This window comes from Vipera berus (genome assembly GCF_964194415.1).
Source record: "Vipera berus genome assembly, chromosome: 2".
NCBI lineage: Eukaryota > Metazoa > Chordata > Lepidosauria > Squamata > Viperidae > Vipera > Vipera berus.
The window spans coordinates 81,474,530-81,493,365 of record NC_138203.1 but is presented as its reverse complement, the minus strand read 5'-3'; the positions used below and the strand labels follow the sequence as shown (position 1 = coordinate 81,493,365).

General features: G+C 36.9%; 1 protein-coding gene across 1 annotated transcript in view; it reads left to right on the top strand.

The window, feature by feature from the left end:
• The window catches only part of MLLT3 (MLLT3 super elongation complex subunit), a 115,058-nt gene that overhangs the window by 54,654 nt on the left and 41,568 nt on the right, over nucleotides 1-18,836 (top strand). Inside the window, exons 3-5 of the mRNA XM_081319842.1 lie at nucleotides 7,498-7,580; nucleotides 11,381-11,524; nucleotides 16,194-16,313. Of these exons, the coding sequence (XP_081175968.1) occupies nucleotides 7,498-7,580; nucleotides 11,381-11,524; nucleotides 16,194-16,313 (347 nt within the window). The remainder of the gene's footprint in view (nucleotides 1-7,497; nucleotides 7,581-11,380; nucleotides 11,525-16,193; nucleotides 16,314-18,836) is intronic.

The following is an 18,836-nucleotide window of genomic DNA, read 5'->3' as shown; positions in this document are numbered from 1 at the left end:
AGGTTTTCTAGGCTGGAATGCAGTCCATTACCGGTATATTCAAAAGAAATGCTTGCACTACATACCGTAGCGTGCAAAGCATATTAGTGTGAGTGAAGTACCTCCCAGACTCAAGGCAACCATATCATTTGGAAGGCTCATAAGGATGCTTCAGAGCTTTCCATGGTTGTCTATGCATGTGTCATTAATCTTAGTGAAAGCGTTTTCTCTGCATACACTTAGATACTATCAGAATAATATTAAAAGCAACCATACAAACCTAGCAAAAAGATTTGAGTGCTTCAACTCTTTGGAGTGTGGTGGTTCATTTGTATTAATGCAGCTTGTGAAAAGTCTTTTATAATTTATTTGGAACAGCCTGAATTAACATTGTATGAAGTCATGTTTTAATCATAGTTTAATTTTTTTTTTAAAAAATGGCTGAGTTTATGCAAAGTGAAAAATGAATTAAATGAACAAACCTTTTTTGAACACAGCCATTGAATGTTGTATATCTTACATGCAAGTGAACAAGAACCCTTCCTGTTTATATTAGTTTAGAGATTTTTCTAACATGTTTCGTCCCCTCAATTGTCTACTTTAACTAAATCTGAGCACAAGACAGACAAAACTGTATGGAACTTGAAGCAGTTAGGTAATTACAAGCAACATTTCCATAAAACTAGCATTTCTAAATCACAAGTTTTTGAGTAAAGTGCATGCTTATAAGAAAATAGGAACGAAATTAATTTCTCCCCAGCGATAAAAAAAAATTTGAGAGTAAATTTACATCTTAAATTTTTCCCTTGCAAGTTTTGAGTTCCACATAGTGAAACTTATTCTTTCGATATTATATCTAATAGGCCTGAGTTATGCTTGAAATATTTGAACTTTGATTTCTCATGTCAGAATTTCTGGCCTTTGCCCAGGTTCGCCTGGTGCGCCAGTTGCGGCCCTATCTAGACCGGGATGCCTTGCGCACAGTCACTCATGCGCTCGTGACCTCTCGTCTAGACTACTGTAATGCTCTCTACATGGGGCTGCCCTTGAGGTCCACCCGGAGACTCCAGCTGGTACAGAATGCAGCCGCGCGAGTTGTCTTGGGAGTTTCCCGATACTCCCATGTTACACCTTTGCTCCGCGAGCTGCATTGGCTACCGGTTGCTCTCCGGGTGAGGTTCAAGGTGTTAGTGATGACTTACAAAGCCCTTCATGGCATGGGTCCGGATTACCTACGGCAACACCTGCGGCCGGCGTCAACTTCCCTCCGTCCAGTGCGCTCCCACAGAGAGGGCCTCCTCATGGTGCCGCCGATCAAAGAATGCCGATTGGTGACCCCCAGGGGGAGAGCGTTCTCTGTGGGCGCGCCAGACCTTTGGAACAGCTTACCGGTTGAGCTCCGGACGGCCCCCGACCTTCGCTCCTTCCGGCGCGATCTCAAAACTTTCTTTTTCGAACAAGCTGGCCTGGTCTGACGGGATGGGGTTGGGTTTTTATAAATAGTTTTAATTGTAATATGTATTAATTTTAAGGGCATAATGTTTAATAGCTTTTTAATTTTTGTATAATATTTTTATTGTGTATTGCCCTGTTCACCGCCCTGAGTCCTTCGGGAGAAGGGCGGTATAGAAATCAAATTATTAAATTAAATTAAATTATTAAATACATAAGCTTTCTGTGCTAAAGCAGATATGGTAGAGTGAGTCAAGCAAGTCTACTTTTGCCAAATTTTCTAAGGAGCAAAATAAGGATAGTAATTACGAGAAACCTTCATTCTCATATGAGATGAAACAACATGTAGTATGATGTGAGACCAAACTGGGTATTCCTAAATAAAACTTAAGTATTACCACTTGTGATAACTTCAGTTTGAAATTTTGTTAAGAAAGCTCTTAATTATTTGTGGTGGGTAGCCCGATGGGCAGCAGCAGATAGCCAGGATGCCAAAAAGCAGTCATAAATGCAAGTGGACCCAGATTTTTTCATGTGACCATGGAAGCCCTGCAATGCCCTGAACTGCCAATACTGGCAAGTCCCTTCATTCAGCGCCATTGTAATTTTGGTCACTGGACAAATGGCTGTTAAGCAAGGAATACCTGTAAAAAGGAAGTGCAAAATCTTCTTGATTTAACAGACTAATATGAGAAAGGGATTGGAGTTTTATTAGACTTCAATGTCAATGAATTATACATCAGTAAAATGGTATATTACATATGCATAAAATGGCAAAAAGACTGCATCTGAACTAACTAAGGCTTGATAAATCTGGGGTTGCTATATGTAAATGTTGCACTGAAGAAGTAATATTAAAATGACAGCTACTTTTGATAAAGATTACCAGTTCTGGGCTGCAGAAGTCCTATCTTATAGCTCAGGTTTCTTAGCCTAATATCCTTAATAAATTGTTTGGAACTAGAACTTTATAAATGGGATAGGGCAGGATTCCCCTAGCCCCGGTCCATAGACTAGCACTGGTCCGTGATATGCCAACAGCTGGGCCACGCAAACAAGTGAAGCCCCATACACAGCATGCAGGTAGCACGCAAAATCATACTCCCTTCAGTCTGCGGAAAAACCTTTCTCCACAGAACCGGTCCCTGGTGCCCAAAAGGTTGGAGCCATTAAAAGAGAGAATATTTTTATATTTATGAAAAGGGGAAAAACAAAATTATTATATTAGCTATTCTATCCCGAATAATTTTTCTCTTTTAATCTGTTTGTAATAATGACCAAAAAGAAAGACAAATGAATACTAATGTGTGAATATTAATGCCTGTATTTGAGTAGGAGACGCTAGCAAAGTGTTAACGTGAAGAATTAAGAAAGAAGGCAATTTTAGTCATCTAGGATTTTTATATTTTCATGCCAGTTGTCGAAATCAGCTAATAGAATGTACTCACAAGATTTATGCAAAGATGGATGAGATGTTTTGCATGATACATATGAATACTTTGTTACCTTTTGAAAAAGGGTATGTGTTGTAAAATTCAGAAAAGTTAATTAAGATATAATTATTTTTAATTCAGTTTGAGAAGGGCAGAATATGGTATACTTCACGTCAGAATTAGGTAAGAGATTCAGTTGAGATCTTTTTGATCAAGTAGATACGATTTTTGTTCATTTCAAATTTTGCATTTCAGACAAAACCAATTTTTAAGTAAAGTTTGGTTGTTATTAATATTTATTTATTTATCCTGCCTTTATTTTTTATATAAATAGTGTGTTAGAATAATGTAATAAGGTGTAATAAGATGTTTGTGTATGCCAATGATGGTGTGTTAAACATTCAGAAAAGGCCTGATTCTGTTGACATATCTCACACACAGACACACACACACAGAGGGGGGGGGGAGACAAAGAGAAGACGTCTCTCTGGCCTGCTGTCCAGGGTGGGCCTCCTATGGAAGTTCGCTTCACAGCCCTGCTCTCATGAGGCCTCTGGAGCCTTGGAAAACCCAGGCTTGCATGATTGTTAAAGGCCTCAGAGACCTGAGGGTCAGAAAAAAAGAGTTCCATCGGTTCATCCTCATTAGTGTATGCTGTTGGAAGGCAAGATAGAATGTAGTACAGCTAGTGCTCAACTGACAACCACAATGGACCCCAACATTTTCATCGCTAAGCAGGACAGTTGTTAAGTGAGATTTGCCCCATTTTACAACCTTTCTGCTACACCTTTTAAGTGAATCACTGCTGTTAAGTTGTTAACATGGTTGTTAAGCGAATCTGGACTGCATAAATTTTCAAGTGGCTCTGAGGGAGCTGGATTTTTTTATTTGTTTTGAAGTCCCTCCAGTTTCTTGTTTTGAAATCTGGCAGAAAGATATCAGAATGTAGTGGCATAATTTTAATAGAAGTAATATTGTACAATAAACTTATTAAAATTCAGTAGGCTTAACTCACTATTTTACTGCTAAGCTTGTAAGCCGCCCTGAGTCTTCGGAGAAGGGCGGGATATAAATGGAATAAAAAATTAAAAAAAAATAAAAAAAATATTTTGTTTTTCAAAAAAAAATATTAAAAAAGCAAAATAAAGAATAAATAGCCCAAAGTTTTCTACCTCATTTTACCTGATGTCATCACCACTATGTCCCCTGCGGCTCTCATTGTAGGGGGGGGGGAAAGTGCCACTTCTCATGTTATTAAACAAGAACTATACATGCTTCAAGGCATTACAGCAGACATGTCAAACACAAGGCCCACAGGCCCAGTTCTGGCCCGTGGGACTGCCCCAGAGAGAGCAAGGGACTGGCCCCCACCACACCAGCCCACGCAAGCCTGGCCAGGTGTCCCCTCAGGCACGTGCACAGGAGGTGGCAAGCGTAAGGCCGTTGATGCCTGGCAGCAGATGCAGCCTGACAGCTCCTCAACCACCCATCAACTGGTGCACTCTGGGATTTTGCACCCCGTGCAGTGCAGGTGGGTTAAAGCTATGCGGCCACCAGGCAAAGGCAGAGGCGCAGGGTTAGGCATGCAGTCCAGCCTGCCAGGCAGCCACCTTCTCACACTGCCCAGCCGTTCTGCCCACCGGTGGTTCAAAGAGTGGCAGAGGCGCGGGGCAGAATGCACGCATCTGGCCCGCTAGATGTGCCAGGCAGCCAAGCAAAGACAGACATAACCGCCATGCCACAGCCCCTGCCATCCAACTTTGTCCTCCAGTTCCGCTGCACACATGGGACGAGCCTCCCACCCACCGCCACATCCCTGTTGGCCCTGGAAAATGGAAAGGGCAAGGAGCACCCCCTTTCCCAAGAGATAGCCAGGACTCCCCTCTCTGCTGCACAGCCCCAGAGCTGCCCCATGTGTGGCCAGGTACCCCTGGGAAGCAGTATCAGGCCAGGTCACGTCCCAGTGCCCTGGGAGCTCAAGGGCTGGCCAGGTACCCATCCTCTCCCACCCAGGGCCCCAGGCAGCCCATGCTGCCATTTGGAGAGCCCTGCCCAAGAGGAATGGCAAGGCTCCTGCAGTGTACCAGGCCCCAGCGCATGCCCCGGTGTCTGCCCTCTGCCAGAGCCCTGTTTGGGCCCCCACGGGTGCTCCCCAATGTGAGTGACATTAAGCTGGCCACACCCACCTGGCCGTGGCCACCTAGTCAGCCACATCCACCCAGCTCTGTGAGGGCCACAATGCTGATGCAGCCCTCAATGAAATCGAGTTTGACACCCCTGCATTACAGCCTTAGGGATCACCAAAGAATATATAAGGAGTTTGCCTTGATGGTTGTAGGTAAAATCACAAATCTGCTTCCAGAAGTAGTATATTAGCTCAATTCTGTTCCATCTATATCAGGCATGTCAAACTCGCGATGTCACGCACGACATATCGGGACTTTCCCCCCATTACCGGCAATGGGGTGGGTGTGGTTTTGGTGTGATGCATCCGGCCCATGGGCCGGCAGTTTGACATGTCTGATCTATACGAATTTAAGCAGGTTTTTTTCTGTGATTGATTGATCTTGATATCCCAAAGTTTAAAACACATCATAGTCAGTTGATAAATAATCTGTGTATGAGTGTAAAATCTCGGAAAAATTAATTTTATCTGTGTGCAGCAATAAAAAATGTATGAGCCTCTGCTTTCAGAATAAGCATCAATGAAAATGTCATTCCCAATGAAAATGTATGAGTAGGTTTCATTGAAAAATATATGTGAGGGGATAAGAAAATTTAACCATGTTGTTATGCTTATGGTTATATTTCATTCAGGAATTCAGTTATGAGGTAATAAATGTACCTAGGTAAACTCATCTGCTAGAACTGGGGATAAGCGTATGGCAGTTCTTGTCTAAATGGGTTTCACTGTTGTTCTGGCCTTCAGTGTGTTGAGGTGTATGAACGTGGACCATTTCTGAAAATGATTTGCTCTCCTATTTCCAAAATATGTATGTGTTAAATTTCCAGAATAAGAACATAAGAGCTTGGCTGGATCAGGGTCCATTTAGTCCAGCATCATGTTTCCAACAGTGGCCAGACAGATGCTTCCTGGAAATCCATGAGCAAGACATGAAGGTAAAATTCTTACCTTTTGTGCTTGTTCTGGAGCTCTAGGAGTATTTCTTAATGCAGATTCTTTGCCAGCCCAGAACTAGTAAAGCCTGAGGCTTGTAGTAGTGGGATTTCCACTCTCTGTGAATATCATTTACTGTTAGTTCTTGAAATAGTTTACATTGCCATGAAATAAATTCTGACTTCAAACCCATTCCATCTATTCTTCTAGCATTGTTTTTTTAATTATCTTGTTAAAAATATCCTTGTTAACTCCAGCACTTTCTTGCTAAAATTGCCCCCATTCCCCAAATCATATTTCTTAGTTTTCCTTGTTATATTTGAATCCAGGTTAAATTTACAGTGAATGAGCTTTGTAAGTTAAAGTTGTGTTTTGGTTTAGTTACTGAACTTGAATTTTTATGAGATATTAATGTTCTTTGAACTCTTATTAGGATTATGAGATGTGATTAATAGTATAAAAATATAATAGCACAGTTTTTATTCAGGAGCAATTGTATTACATGAGCAGAGTTTGAAACTTCATCAATTATTATGTTCAATGAACAAATACATAAAATTAAATATATTCACAATATCCAAAACTATTTATACATTTGAATAATAAAGAATCTTATGTATGTATAAAATAATTGTGTGGTTTTTTAAAAAAAACTTATAAAATTGCATATATATTTTAAAATAAGTAATATTCCAGAAAAAAATTCTGGATTTAACAGTTAACCAGCCAGCCTTTCCTTATGCTTACAAAAAATGTATGTGAAAGAACTCTTAAGTGCTTTGAGAGCAAAGAGCTTAAGAAACATGATGCTATTGGAGAGTACAGAGTTTGTCATAAAAATGTCTTGTATATAGTAGATCTATCTGTTTGGCAATTAAACTGCTGTCAAATCCAGATTTCTAGAAAATTTTGATTTAAAAAATGTGAAATCTGTTTGTCTATTGTATCTGTGGGGCCAAGTTAATAATTTATTCAACAAAAACTAAAGAGGCATGCTTATTCTATATGCTGTACAAATATCTAAGAGACTAAAACAATGGAAGCAACTTACTAGGCCAAGTCAATGGTTTGCACAATCAAGTGAATTCAGAGGCTTCCTTGGACATTTTTATTGAACTTCTTGGATATATTGTGAGATATCAAATAATATATATGTTTCTTTATTGAATTTATACAGGAATTGAAAGACAAAGGAACCAACATTAGAATCTTTAATATTCTAATTGTGGCATGCTTCAAGTGCTATGGCCACCTATATGTGCTACTTAAGAAACTATTATTGAGTATTGTTGTAATTGCATTAGAATTCCTAGTATTTTTGTGCTAACTATGATATTAATTTCATAAAATTAGGCATTTCCAAAAATGGAAATTCCTCAAAAAAAGATAGCATGCCATGTTTCTGACCATCTTCCAACAAAAACAAGAAGCCATTTTTGGCAATTTGAATTTATTTAGCCTTAGAATTATTGTTCAAACTATAAATTCAAACTTTTCTTTCTTTTTCCCTCTCAGTGTGCAAAGATCCACCGTACAAAGTTGAAGAATCTGGGTATGCTGGGTTTATTTTGCCAATAGAGGTTTACTTCAAGAACAAGGTTCGTATTGCTGTGCTTTCAATTTCTCTACACATACCTATTGAGTTCTTTAGATTTCCCCTTTATATGACCAATGGCTAGAGATAGCTCCATAAATGTCAGTGTAAAATCTAGTGATAAAATTTAATTTGTCATAGATTTCACAAATCCTTTTCAGTCCTTGAAATATGCTTGGAAAATCCAAATGAACTGTCTGCCGATGGAATGGCATCAACCCAAGAAGCAGATTCTCTATCTTCCTTGCAGCCTGTTGCCATTCTTTCAAAATATATAGTGAGTTGTGAGATGCTGCCTAACATATTCAAGAACAGATGGAGAAGTTTTGTTGTTGAAAAATCCACTAATGCAACATTAGATGCTATCCAATAGCTAAGGAAATTGAATTCATTATAGACACTGTTGCAGTCTTAATGGAAGTGATTAACTTTCATAATATATTTGGAATACTGATAGAGATTTATAATTGAATAAGATTATCATATAGATGAGTTCAAACCTTTAACACGCTGCTTTTTAAGATATGATAATTTAATTTTTATAGTAAAATTATCTCTGTTAGTTGCTCTGAATAAATGCTTTAAGTTCTTAACTTTTATTTCAGAAGAAACAAATTACCTGCTTATATAGTGTCAATAAACCAAGAGATACACAGAAACATATGACCCATGACACCTAGAAAACTAGTTAGGATATTTTAGTCAGCTTCATTAATCTCATTTTTATACAGGGTATTTTAAATTTATTTAAGATTAAAATGTAAAAGCTGGATTTGGTTATTTTCAATAGTGTATTGAATGTTTACACTTTATCTTTAATGAAATCATTTACTTACTTTACTTAGCTTACCTATCTTTCCCTTCTTTTGAAAGGAAAGTTGCTTACTTCTATAAGTTCCCATCATAAGAAACACCTTTCTAGGTGGTAGGTGGTAAAAATCTGCAGCGGAATGGTCTAGACTTTCCATGACATCAATAAATATTTTAAAAATTCTCAGTTTTAATGTGTACTTCAGTAAATAGTGATAGATATAATCCACGTAAACCAAAAAGTTTTGGATCAGTCATTTTTTTTAAGAATGTAAGGAGTCCTGAGACCAAAATGATCTGAATGATCTGCAGTGGGAAGTGTAAATAGTTTTCCAATTTTAATTGATTCATACTTGCCCACTGCAGGACTGTTAAACACATATCACAGTTATTTTGTGAGTTTTTTTGATTTCAGGAAGTGTTCTTTAAGGATGTATAGAGGACTATATTGGAAAGGAGGGAAAAGCAAAGTCTTTTGGTCAAACTGCCTTCTGCTCATGTGGTGTTGGTTTTCTTCTGAAATGGAAAATGAATTTGTAAGATGAGAGACAGACATATTTTGGAAGAATAAGACAGTTAGATAATGCTTTGTTAAGGAAGAAGGCTGCTCAGTGTGGTATTTAAGAATGTAAAAAAAATAGTACAGTTTAGAGGAAATTGAGGATTTGAAGTTACATCTACCATCTGTTGTTTTGGCCAAGCTACTACATTTTACCCTAAATAAATTTCAGTCACTGGAAAATAATGGATGTCACTAGAAATAAAAATGAGTTTAGTTTTTTAATTCAGCTCTATTGTTTGAAAATAAGCTTTTTAAGGTAGTGTTGTGACTTTTAATATTTCATTAGATGAATTAAAATCAAATCATAGCCAGTAGCCATCCCTAAAATAATTGGCTTTGGTCAAGAAATATTCTCTGAAAAATCTAAATATTTTGAGTATCTAGAAATTTCTTAAAACACCCAAACGTCTGACTTTCTAGGGTAAGAATATTATTTTTTTCCAAGAAACTGGAATATATGTTCTACTTTTATAAATAGAATGGAAAGAATTACTTTTGAGAAACAGTCTAAATTCCCACTATATCTATATAAACATTAAATGGCAATATATTATTCATAAATCTTTCAGTACTGGTTACTGGAAAATGAGAGTGGAAAACTCAGCTCTTATGGCATGCTTATGCTTCCTATGAAGCTTTTGGCTGAGCATTGAAATAAGAAAACACTAGACTACATGAATCCTAGTTCTGATTCATTATGTAATCCGGGTCCACATATTATTATTTTACCCTTTAACAAAGCTGTTGGCCATTCTGAACTGTACAGAGTACTCATGATTAGCTGTTACCTATGCGATGCACATAAAGTCCAGAAACAGAGTATTTCTGTGGAGTTTGCCCAATTGATTTCAAATATATTTTGTTCATGTTAGGTCCTATTCATGTTGATTTCTATGGGAGATAGAAAAGATAAGTCCTTTTGTTGGTAACAGTGAACTTAAAATATTATATTCCATATTAAATTATATGTTACTCATACTTTAGATTTTGCTTTGAAAATAAGAGTTCTTTTATGACTGTCACTTTCAACTCATGTTTCTTGGCAGTCTGAATTTAGCCAGGCTCTGGTATAAAAAAAACTCAAAGTCCTGCTGAATATGGATTTGCTTCTGGATGAAGTCTTCTTTGTATAGCAGTTGATCTCTTCTGGCTTTCTAGGAATTTCTATGCTATATATACTCTGTGTGTGTGTGTGTCTGTGTGAGTGAGTGAGTGAGTGTGTGTGTGTGTCAAGCAATGATAGTATAGCTTGTATAACAATTCATTTCCATCCTGAAACAGCTGAGCTATAATTAAACTTTTTACAATATATGTAATAAAACCTTTCATAGATACAGAGGAAGAATTTTCACTGAGATGCTCTAGTGGACATCAGTTTAAAGTCATTTAGGCACACAGAGTTTTGTACACATTTCTTCTTACTTTAACATTTGGGAATTAAATACATTTTGATTCGAGGCTGCCATTTTCTGCAAATTTCAGCTTAATCTACTGGAAATTACTTCTGAGCAAATATGGTTAAGCTTATGATGCAAATCAGTGTTATATATTTGGGCTCCAATCAGCATTGCTGACTAAATTCTAATTTAGTAATTGGCTGCCAGATAATTTTTGTCTAATTTACACTAAAATTTATTTTATTTTTTGTCTAATTTAGTTTAGGCACTGACTACCAGATAATTCTGGCAAATCACTATCTTTTAGCCTTGATTCTTTGTTTTTAAAATGGAGGAAATAGATTTTTATACTATTACTTTAAATTTATATGTGATCGTAAAAATTTCCATTTCAGTTTAATTTGCCTGTTTCCAACTTGAGACTCAGATAATATCATCAAGCACTAGTTGAAAGTATTAGTGCTGCTACTAATAAAGAAAAAAAACATTTGACCAGCTACATAGTTGTCATCTTAATAACTGCAATTATCTATAGGAAAAAAAGAACTAAAACAAGGCCTTATATGTTTTAAGGCCTTATACATCATAATTAGCACCTTGGTGTTTGTTTGTTTTTGGATAATCAGTGGTAACTTGGCAAAAAAGAGTGATATGCTTCTGGTAGGTATCTGTACAATATGTAACATCCTGTCGAAGTTTAATGCAATAATTCCACAGTGTAAAAGAATGTTGAAGAAATTCTGTGTGAGTGACTGACACAAAATCAACTGTAATTTTGGAAGTTTGATTTCATCAGAATCAAAATAGCCTTTTCTTTCTCAATAATTTAAAAATCTCAATTTTTAGTGAGTCCCAGGTCATAACTGAATCTGGGAAGTCCCAAACCTAAATGTCTATTCAGTTTTTAAAAATTAATTACCACAATATTTTATGAATAAATGAATGTAATCTATAATATTGGCATAAAAGCCAGCATGTTCTATAATATCAGGTTTTTTCCCCCCCAGTTTTGTCTGATTGTGTTCTAATCCGTAGGAAGAACCGAAGAAAGTCCGCTTTGACTATGATCTATTCCTGCACCTGGAAGGACACCCACCTGTAAACCATCTTCGGTGTGAAAAGCTTACTTTCAACAACCCAACAGAGGAGTTCAGAAGAAAGCTGCTTAAAGCTGGCGGGGTGAGTTTATGTATAAAAACAAACAGCAAACCATGAAGTAGATTCTAAGCACAGTGAAAGTTGTCTTCCCTCCCCCCACCCCCAGTAGCAATTTTTTTTAAGTTGAAAAGCAGCTTTTTTTTTTGCTCAGAAATTCCTGATCACATAAAATTGGTACAAGATGAAGCCAGTGACACCAAATAAAACTGAAATAGTAGCAGAGATGCAGATATTTTATACCAGGATAAACCAATATTGCAAAAAAAGACTCGTGTCTCTGTTCCCTAAAGTTGCTCGGGAACCTAATTTTCAACATTCGGGTGATTGAATACACATGTGAAAGAAAAAGTAGTAGTTTACCACTTCATTAAGAACCTTTATAGGGAGTCAAGTTGGGAGTTAAATATGGACTGCTTTAAAGGTATATTCAAATTAATATTTCTTCCATTTTTCTGGTGTTTAAACTACATACTAATTGAAACAGTAAGGTTGGGTTTATAAAAATATATTTGCTTCTTTGAGGAAAAAAGGAATTTTTTTGGTTAAAAAATTCAAACCTCGTTCACTTTAGAATGCCAAATTCAGTGTTAATAATTTTTATGTGGCTTCCCTCACCCCTAAAAATCCTTTGAAAGATTACTTTATATCTTACTGTTTGCTGTGCTTAATATATTAAAGAATTTCCTCCAACAGAGTAATTTTGGGATGGGGTTTGCATCTGTTATTGAAAATTTCTGCAAAATATAAAATGAAATTTACATTCTGCCTCTTAAGTATGTGTACTTAGGTTAATAACTTATCATTGCAGACATAGCCACATTTGTTTAAAGTGTAATTTCATTTGAATTCATAGTTCTCAGCTTAAGTTTTGAATGTAATTTAATGAAGCATACAGGATATTTCATTCATATAAAATACTTGGCATCTTATAAACACACACACACACACACACACAAAGAGAGAGAGAGAGCAAGAAATTCATATTCTTACCCAGAATAACCTGCAGTTCTCATGGTTCCTACATAATTTGTTGGGGAAAAAAGAATTATAAGCATTGGCCAGCAAAGGCTAAATATTTCTCATTTAAATTCATAAATATATAAAATTGTTTGAACCACATTTTACTATGCAAGTCAAAATCAGATTTGTAAATAAGCAAGATAACCGTATATAAGAAAGATGACCATAATTTGACCAATTATTTTATTTTGTTACTGAGCATTCACAAAAATAAACTTGGAATAAGCCATGAAACCGCAAACAAATCTTAGAAACACACACATCCTATTCATATATCATGCTAAAGTGAAAAAGCCAAATCACATGATATGTGTTCTCAGTCGGCTTTTTGTTTTATAAGCCAAAAAGAGCAGCAGTATCTGGATTGCCAAAGAATGATTATAAATCTTTAGAAAAGTTCCTCACATGACCATTAAAATTTTGTTATTTATACATGTCTGTGAATCACATTGACCAGGGCAAGGATAATCTGGCTATGATATCTGCCACCATTGATTTCCAGGATTGATGTGGCTGATCTGGCTGGTTGGGTGGGTATCTCTTTCTTCCATCATTGCTCCATTTGCATCTTTCCCAAAACTGTGAGCTCTGTGGAAGAGGACAATAATGTCAAGATCATGATGCAGAACAGTCTCCTTTTTATTGCTCTTAATCTATAGAAGATATAGATTAAGATATTAGATATAGAAGAAAAGACCAGATACAAAACTGAGAAGAAAACAAACATAGATTAAGGAAAAATAAAAAGTTATATATTGAAAGAAATATTGTATGAAACGAAAAGCTCCAAGTTCAGTCTTAAACAACAATTAAACATTGACCGATATAGCATAAAGAAATATCTGTTTAACCTTGTAAGGGGTGAAGAATTATTGAATTTGTTTATGCATGCTGTAGTAAAGGTTGGAAATATTTTCCTTCCTTCCTTCCTTCCTTCCTTCCTTCCTTCCTTCCTCTTCTTTTTTTTTCTTTCCTCAAATTTAGATACCCATATCATTCTCAGGATGGGCAATTCATAGCTAATTATATCATGCCTTATATTCTTTTTCTTTCTTATTTTCTGCATTTTTATTCCTTTCCATTCTTGTTTCTTTCTCTAAGTTTAGCTTATGTTTGTTTTTACTACTGTGTTCTGAATAATATTCTTACATTAAAAACATTAAGTAGAGTAAAATAAATTGGACTTCCCTAATACTACAAGACCAGTCCATATGTGCAGTATGTTCATATGAAAACATGATTTCATCCAGGGTTTTACATCAGGTATACTAAAATCTTTCTATGAAAGTAAAATAATATTATTGGCTGTAGCCCATGGATGATAAATCCAAAGTTCTTCATACTTAACCTCCAAATGTTCAGAGTATATTATGTTTTAATACCACCCTGAGACTAGAGACAGCCCTCATGAAAGTAGAGGCTAGAGCAGGGGTCTTCAAACCTGGCCCTTTTATGACTTGTGGACTTCAACTCCCAGAATTCCTCAGCCAGTGTGCCTGGCTGAGGAATTCTGGGAGTTGAAGTCCACAAGTCATAAAAGGGCCAAGTTTGAAGACCCCTGGTCTAGAGTTTGGGTGACCATACTCAACTACTGGCTCACATTAACCCTTTCTCCCTTTAACTTCACCTCACTAACTATGAGTAATGATTTTCAGTCCACATGGAAAAAGACAGTCCAACTAAAAATCTTATCCTTGGACTTCTCTCCAGATCAACATGGGATACGATTTGGCCAAAGCACTCATTAAACAACATATAGCATACACAGAGCACCAGTTGGACTTAGCTATGTCTCCAACTTTTATTGCTAATGAACCAACCCAACAGGTATTTTCCCTCCCCCCCCCCGGCATATTTAACTTGAAGTACCAAATTGCTGGAGGGCCTTGTCCCAATACAGGAAGGTCCCCTACCTGGCGAGACAGTTTACCTGTAACTATGAACATGCAGAAACAACAGAACATGTGCTTGTACTATAGAGATATTTGTCCTAGCCTCGTCTCATCATTATTGCGTAAATATCCAAGGAGCACAGGACAATTTTACTTCTCTCTGCTGCTTTCAGACACCAGCCCTGCTATAAAATACAGTGTTGCCAGGTTCTGCACGGCAGCACTTAAAATCCATCAGAAGATAACCTGTGGTATAAACTAGTTTTAATGAGCACCTGGCTCATTGTTCCAGAATGATTTGTATTGTAATAGATTTAAATTGCCATAATTCTCTATGCCCATCTATTATTCCTGTCCCTTTTTTATGTCTTTTTTAAAAGATTCCTTTTAGATTTTTATGTTTTTTAAAGCTTTTTACTGTATTTTTTTTAATCCTGATGTACCTTTTACGCTTTTAAATCCTTTGTACTTCACTCTCCTTATTCCGGTCTTTGACCATAATAAAGTTTTGATTGATATGTTTTACTGCTTATTTCTATTTCCAATATAACAACTAATTATTTACCTGGAACTGTAGTTTTTCATCTGGTCATTTATGAATTCAGACAACTTTCCCTCTGAGGGAACTTGGTTTCAAATGAACTCTGGGCTGTCTAGGTTGGTCTTCAGAATCTAAGGGATTCAACAGATGGTACATCTGACTTCATTGTATACATAACATGAACATTCCAAAGACAGCTAGCATAGGTGCATAAACCATGTAAAATATATGTATTGCCTAAATGTGGTGGGAAAATAGATGAATTTAAGCTCTTCGGGTTTTTTCTGATACTTGAAAAAAAATAATGGGACAGAAAGCATTGGTGTCCACAGAAAACTGATTATGTGAAAATGAATACATGCTTGCAGTGATGTTATAATGTAGATCTTACCAATTGTGAACTTGCAACTCTGTACCTGACTTAAATATATAAGTCATGAGTTTTGGACAACCAAAACCTGTTCTCTTTATGCCTTTCATGTAAATCAGGGGTCTTCAAGCTTGGCTCTTTTATGACTTTTGTCTTCAACTCCCAGAATTCCTCAGCCAGTGTGCTTGGCTGAGGAATTCTGGGAGTTGAAGTCCATAAGTCATAACAGGGCCAAGTTTGAAGACCCCTGATATAAATGCCCTTACCAAACAGTCCTATTTATCTTTTTTTTCTTGCCTATTTTGGCCTGCTCCACTATGGTTAAGTATTGGTATGAAAGTGAGAGGAATGTCCCAGTTTTGAGAGGATTTAAGGATGAAAATAGAGTATCCCATTTCTCCTTAAAATTCAGATAAATCCACACATACGCATACAAATAAATTCTGCTCCTTCTGATAACATCACCAGAACGCTTGAACTTCTGCAGCTTTTTGAAAGGTTGGGAGGCTAATTGCAATCCCTAACTCTTCAAACATTGCTACCTTTGGTGTAAAGGAATCAGGCCTCCAGGATGAATTCATCAGGCTTATAATTTTTATTCATGTCATTTCTTTGTACAGTATATTAATTTTTATGAGCTTCTAAAGCCACTGTTGAAGATATTTTTATTGCTTCAATCTGTCATTTCAATACTGGTGACAGGCATGTGACATTAATAAAATAGTTGTCAATTACATACAGCCCACAGAAGAAATAATAATTGTCAGTTTATCTAAGATATTTAATTGTCTACCTCCAAGATCCTCACTTTGTATTCCAGCTTATTTTATAAATGTTTCTAATATTTTTATTACTTTATCAATGTAGATCATGGTTATGTCAGATGGAACATCAGTTGCTTCAGGGCAAAGTCTTCATCTCCCTAATCTTCCTACTAATTCCCTGTCTTTTTCTGAAGTGAAGAAAAAATCATCTCATGGGCCAAAGGTAAGAGGTTGCCTATGGTTAGAAATTGGAATATGTTCTGAGTAGCTGTTTTGAATGTTGAATGATCAATAAGCCAAGAATTAATTGGCTACATGCTTCAAACTTTTCAGCAAATCTACAACAATTAAAAAAAAAGACTTGTAATCTGAATATTTAGAATTAGTTACATACGTTTGCTCCTGAAAATTTTACAACTAAATGTATGCATTGCCCTTATTTTATTTATTTTGCCTATTCAGATTTAAATATACTTGATACAATTACCCGCTTTTTGTCCTGACATCTGAATTCTAGAGTTGACACAGCCTGATGAGAAACAAATTAGTAGAAATGAAACATGTATTTATTAGGGATATAAACCTATTGTAAATTTCATCAGCAAATCACATGTTATATTGGGACTATATTCTCTTTATCCTTTGCATTCACCAGTCCCCAAATCTGGTCTGGATTTTCCACATGTTTTGGTAGCAAGTAAGAGGAATGCAATGGAATTTCCCACTCTCCCAGTAGAATTAATTCATTCCTATGTTGCCATGGTTCAGTTTTAGGCCATACCCAAATATGTATTAACCAAAGGATGTTTAAATGTTCAAAACTGTGTGCTGGTGAATTAAATGAAGTTACCACAGATTTAAAAGTCTTTTCAACTTAAAAGTTTACGTTGACACCTAGATAAAGCCTACAGAATCTTTTAGTATTCGAGCAAATGTAACAACATCCTACCACAAATACAAATGATTTTAATTGGGGCAGGGGAGCAGTAATTCAGTTCAAACATTCAAAATAATGACAAATACAGTTTAAATGGAGTTCAAATGCAAGTGATACTTTGGTGTCTCAGGAAAATAGGGAGCAGGATTTGTTTGGGAAAGAAATGTGGCAGGGAGTTAAAAGATTTGCAAACTAATATACAGTTGTGGAATGAATCTTTAAAAGTGTTGGGAAAAGAGGGATCTTAGATAAACTGAATGTTTGCCTCCTGCTGTTAAATAGTCTTTCACAAGAAAAAAAAAGGACCACAAAATCCAATGTGAAAGTAGGGAATGGCACCAATTTGGAGAGGAAAATCTGCTCTAGAAATAGAAACTTTTTCTATCACCTCCTTCATGCAAAGGTACAACAGTTTAGACCTTTGGAATAAGGGGTAGCTAAGTCAGTATGGGGGGGTGCAATAGCTCAACAGTTAAAGACATTGGGCTTGTCAGCTGGAAGGCTTGACAGCCTGGGTTCAAGACTCGAGTGCCACATGAGCTGCCGTTACTTGCCCCAGCTCCTGCCCACCTAGCAGTTTGAAAGCATGAAAATGCAAGCAAATAAATAGGTACCACTTTAGTGGGAAGGTAACAGTGTTCCATGCCCCTCGGCATATAGTCATGCAGGTCACACGACCACAGAAATGTCTTCAGACAATGCTGGCTCCCTTGGTTAAGAAATGGAGATGAGCACCGCCCCCTAGAGTCAGAGTAACAGAGATGAGCACCGTCCCCTACAGCAGAAGTCCCCAACCTTTTGGGCACCAAAGACCGGTTCTGTGGAGAGAGGGTTTTTTTCCGCGGACTGGAGAGTGCGTGGTTTTGTGTGCTGCCTGCATCCCACAGATGGGCCTTTGCTTGTTTGTGCGGACTGGTTGCTGGCATGCCGCGGCCAGGTACTGGTCCATGGACCGGGGGTTGGGGACCCCTGCCCTAGAGTCAGAGAAACAGAGATGAGCACCGCCTCCTAAAGTAAGACTCAACTGCAAGGGAAACCTCTACTTTAAGGCTGTATGAGAGGAAAATATTGATGTGTAGTCTCCAAGAATCTTTTCTCACTGGAACCATCACTGTATCTATGAAAGCAGTGGTTTGCAACTTGTTCTCTTTCTTGGCTTACAGCCTCTCTCTAGCTTTCTTTGCAAAGGTTGGGAGAAAAGATCATAACTTTGGAGCTCTGGAGCATTCTTTTCTGCTTGACTAAGAAGGTAAAAAGGTGAATACTCCCTCCAGTAATTACCAGTGTAGATGTTGTAGTTATAGATTAGCAACAAAAGAAACAAAGGCTGGAACAACCTTTGACTGGCTTTAGCACACCAAAACAGAGAGACATCCTGGAAGGAGGATGACATTGCTGGGGACGCTGAAAAGAAATATTATCATTTAAAAAGTACCAACCTTATCGTGACTGAGCCATTTAGAGGTGAAGTCTTCTCTTAATTAATTTAGCACATTGTCAAGAATACTGGTAAAGCTCATAGCCAGGTGGAGATAATGCTTGTCACACCCAGATATTCAGAAAGACACACAGATTAAAGTCCTGGATCATTATTTTATTTTTCAGAAAGTACATTTTATCATTTCTTAAGTGACTAAGACTACACAAAACCACATTTCTTGGCTTCAAGGAGTCAGTGATCAACTTTTAACTAACTCATTATGGGTGGTTACTTTTTAAAATCCAGATGTCTTATTAAATTCCAATATGTGGGACATGAATATAGTTGCTTTAAGAGCATTTCCACATGTTAATTCACAGAAGATATGC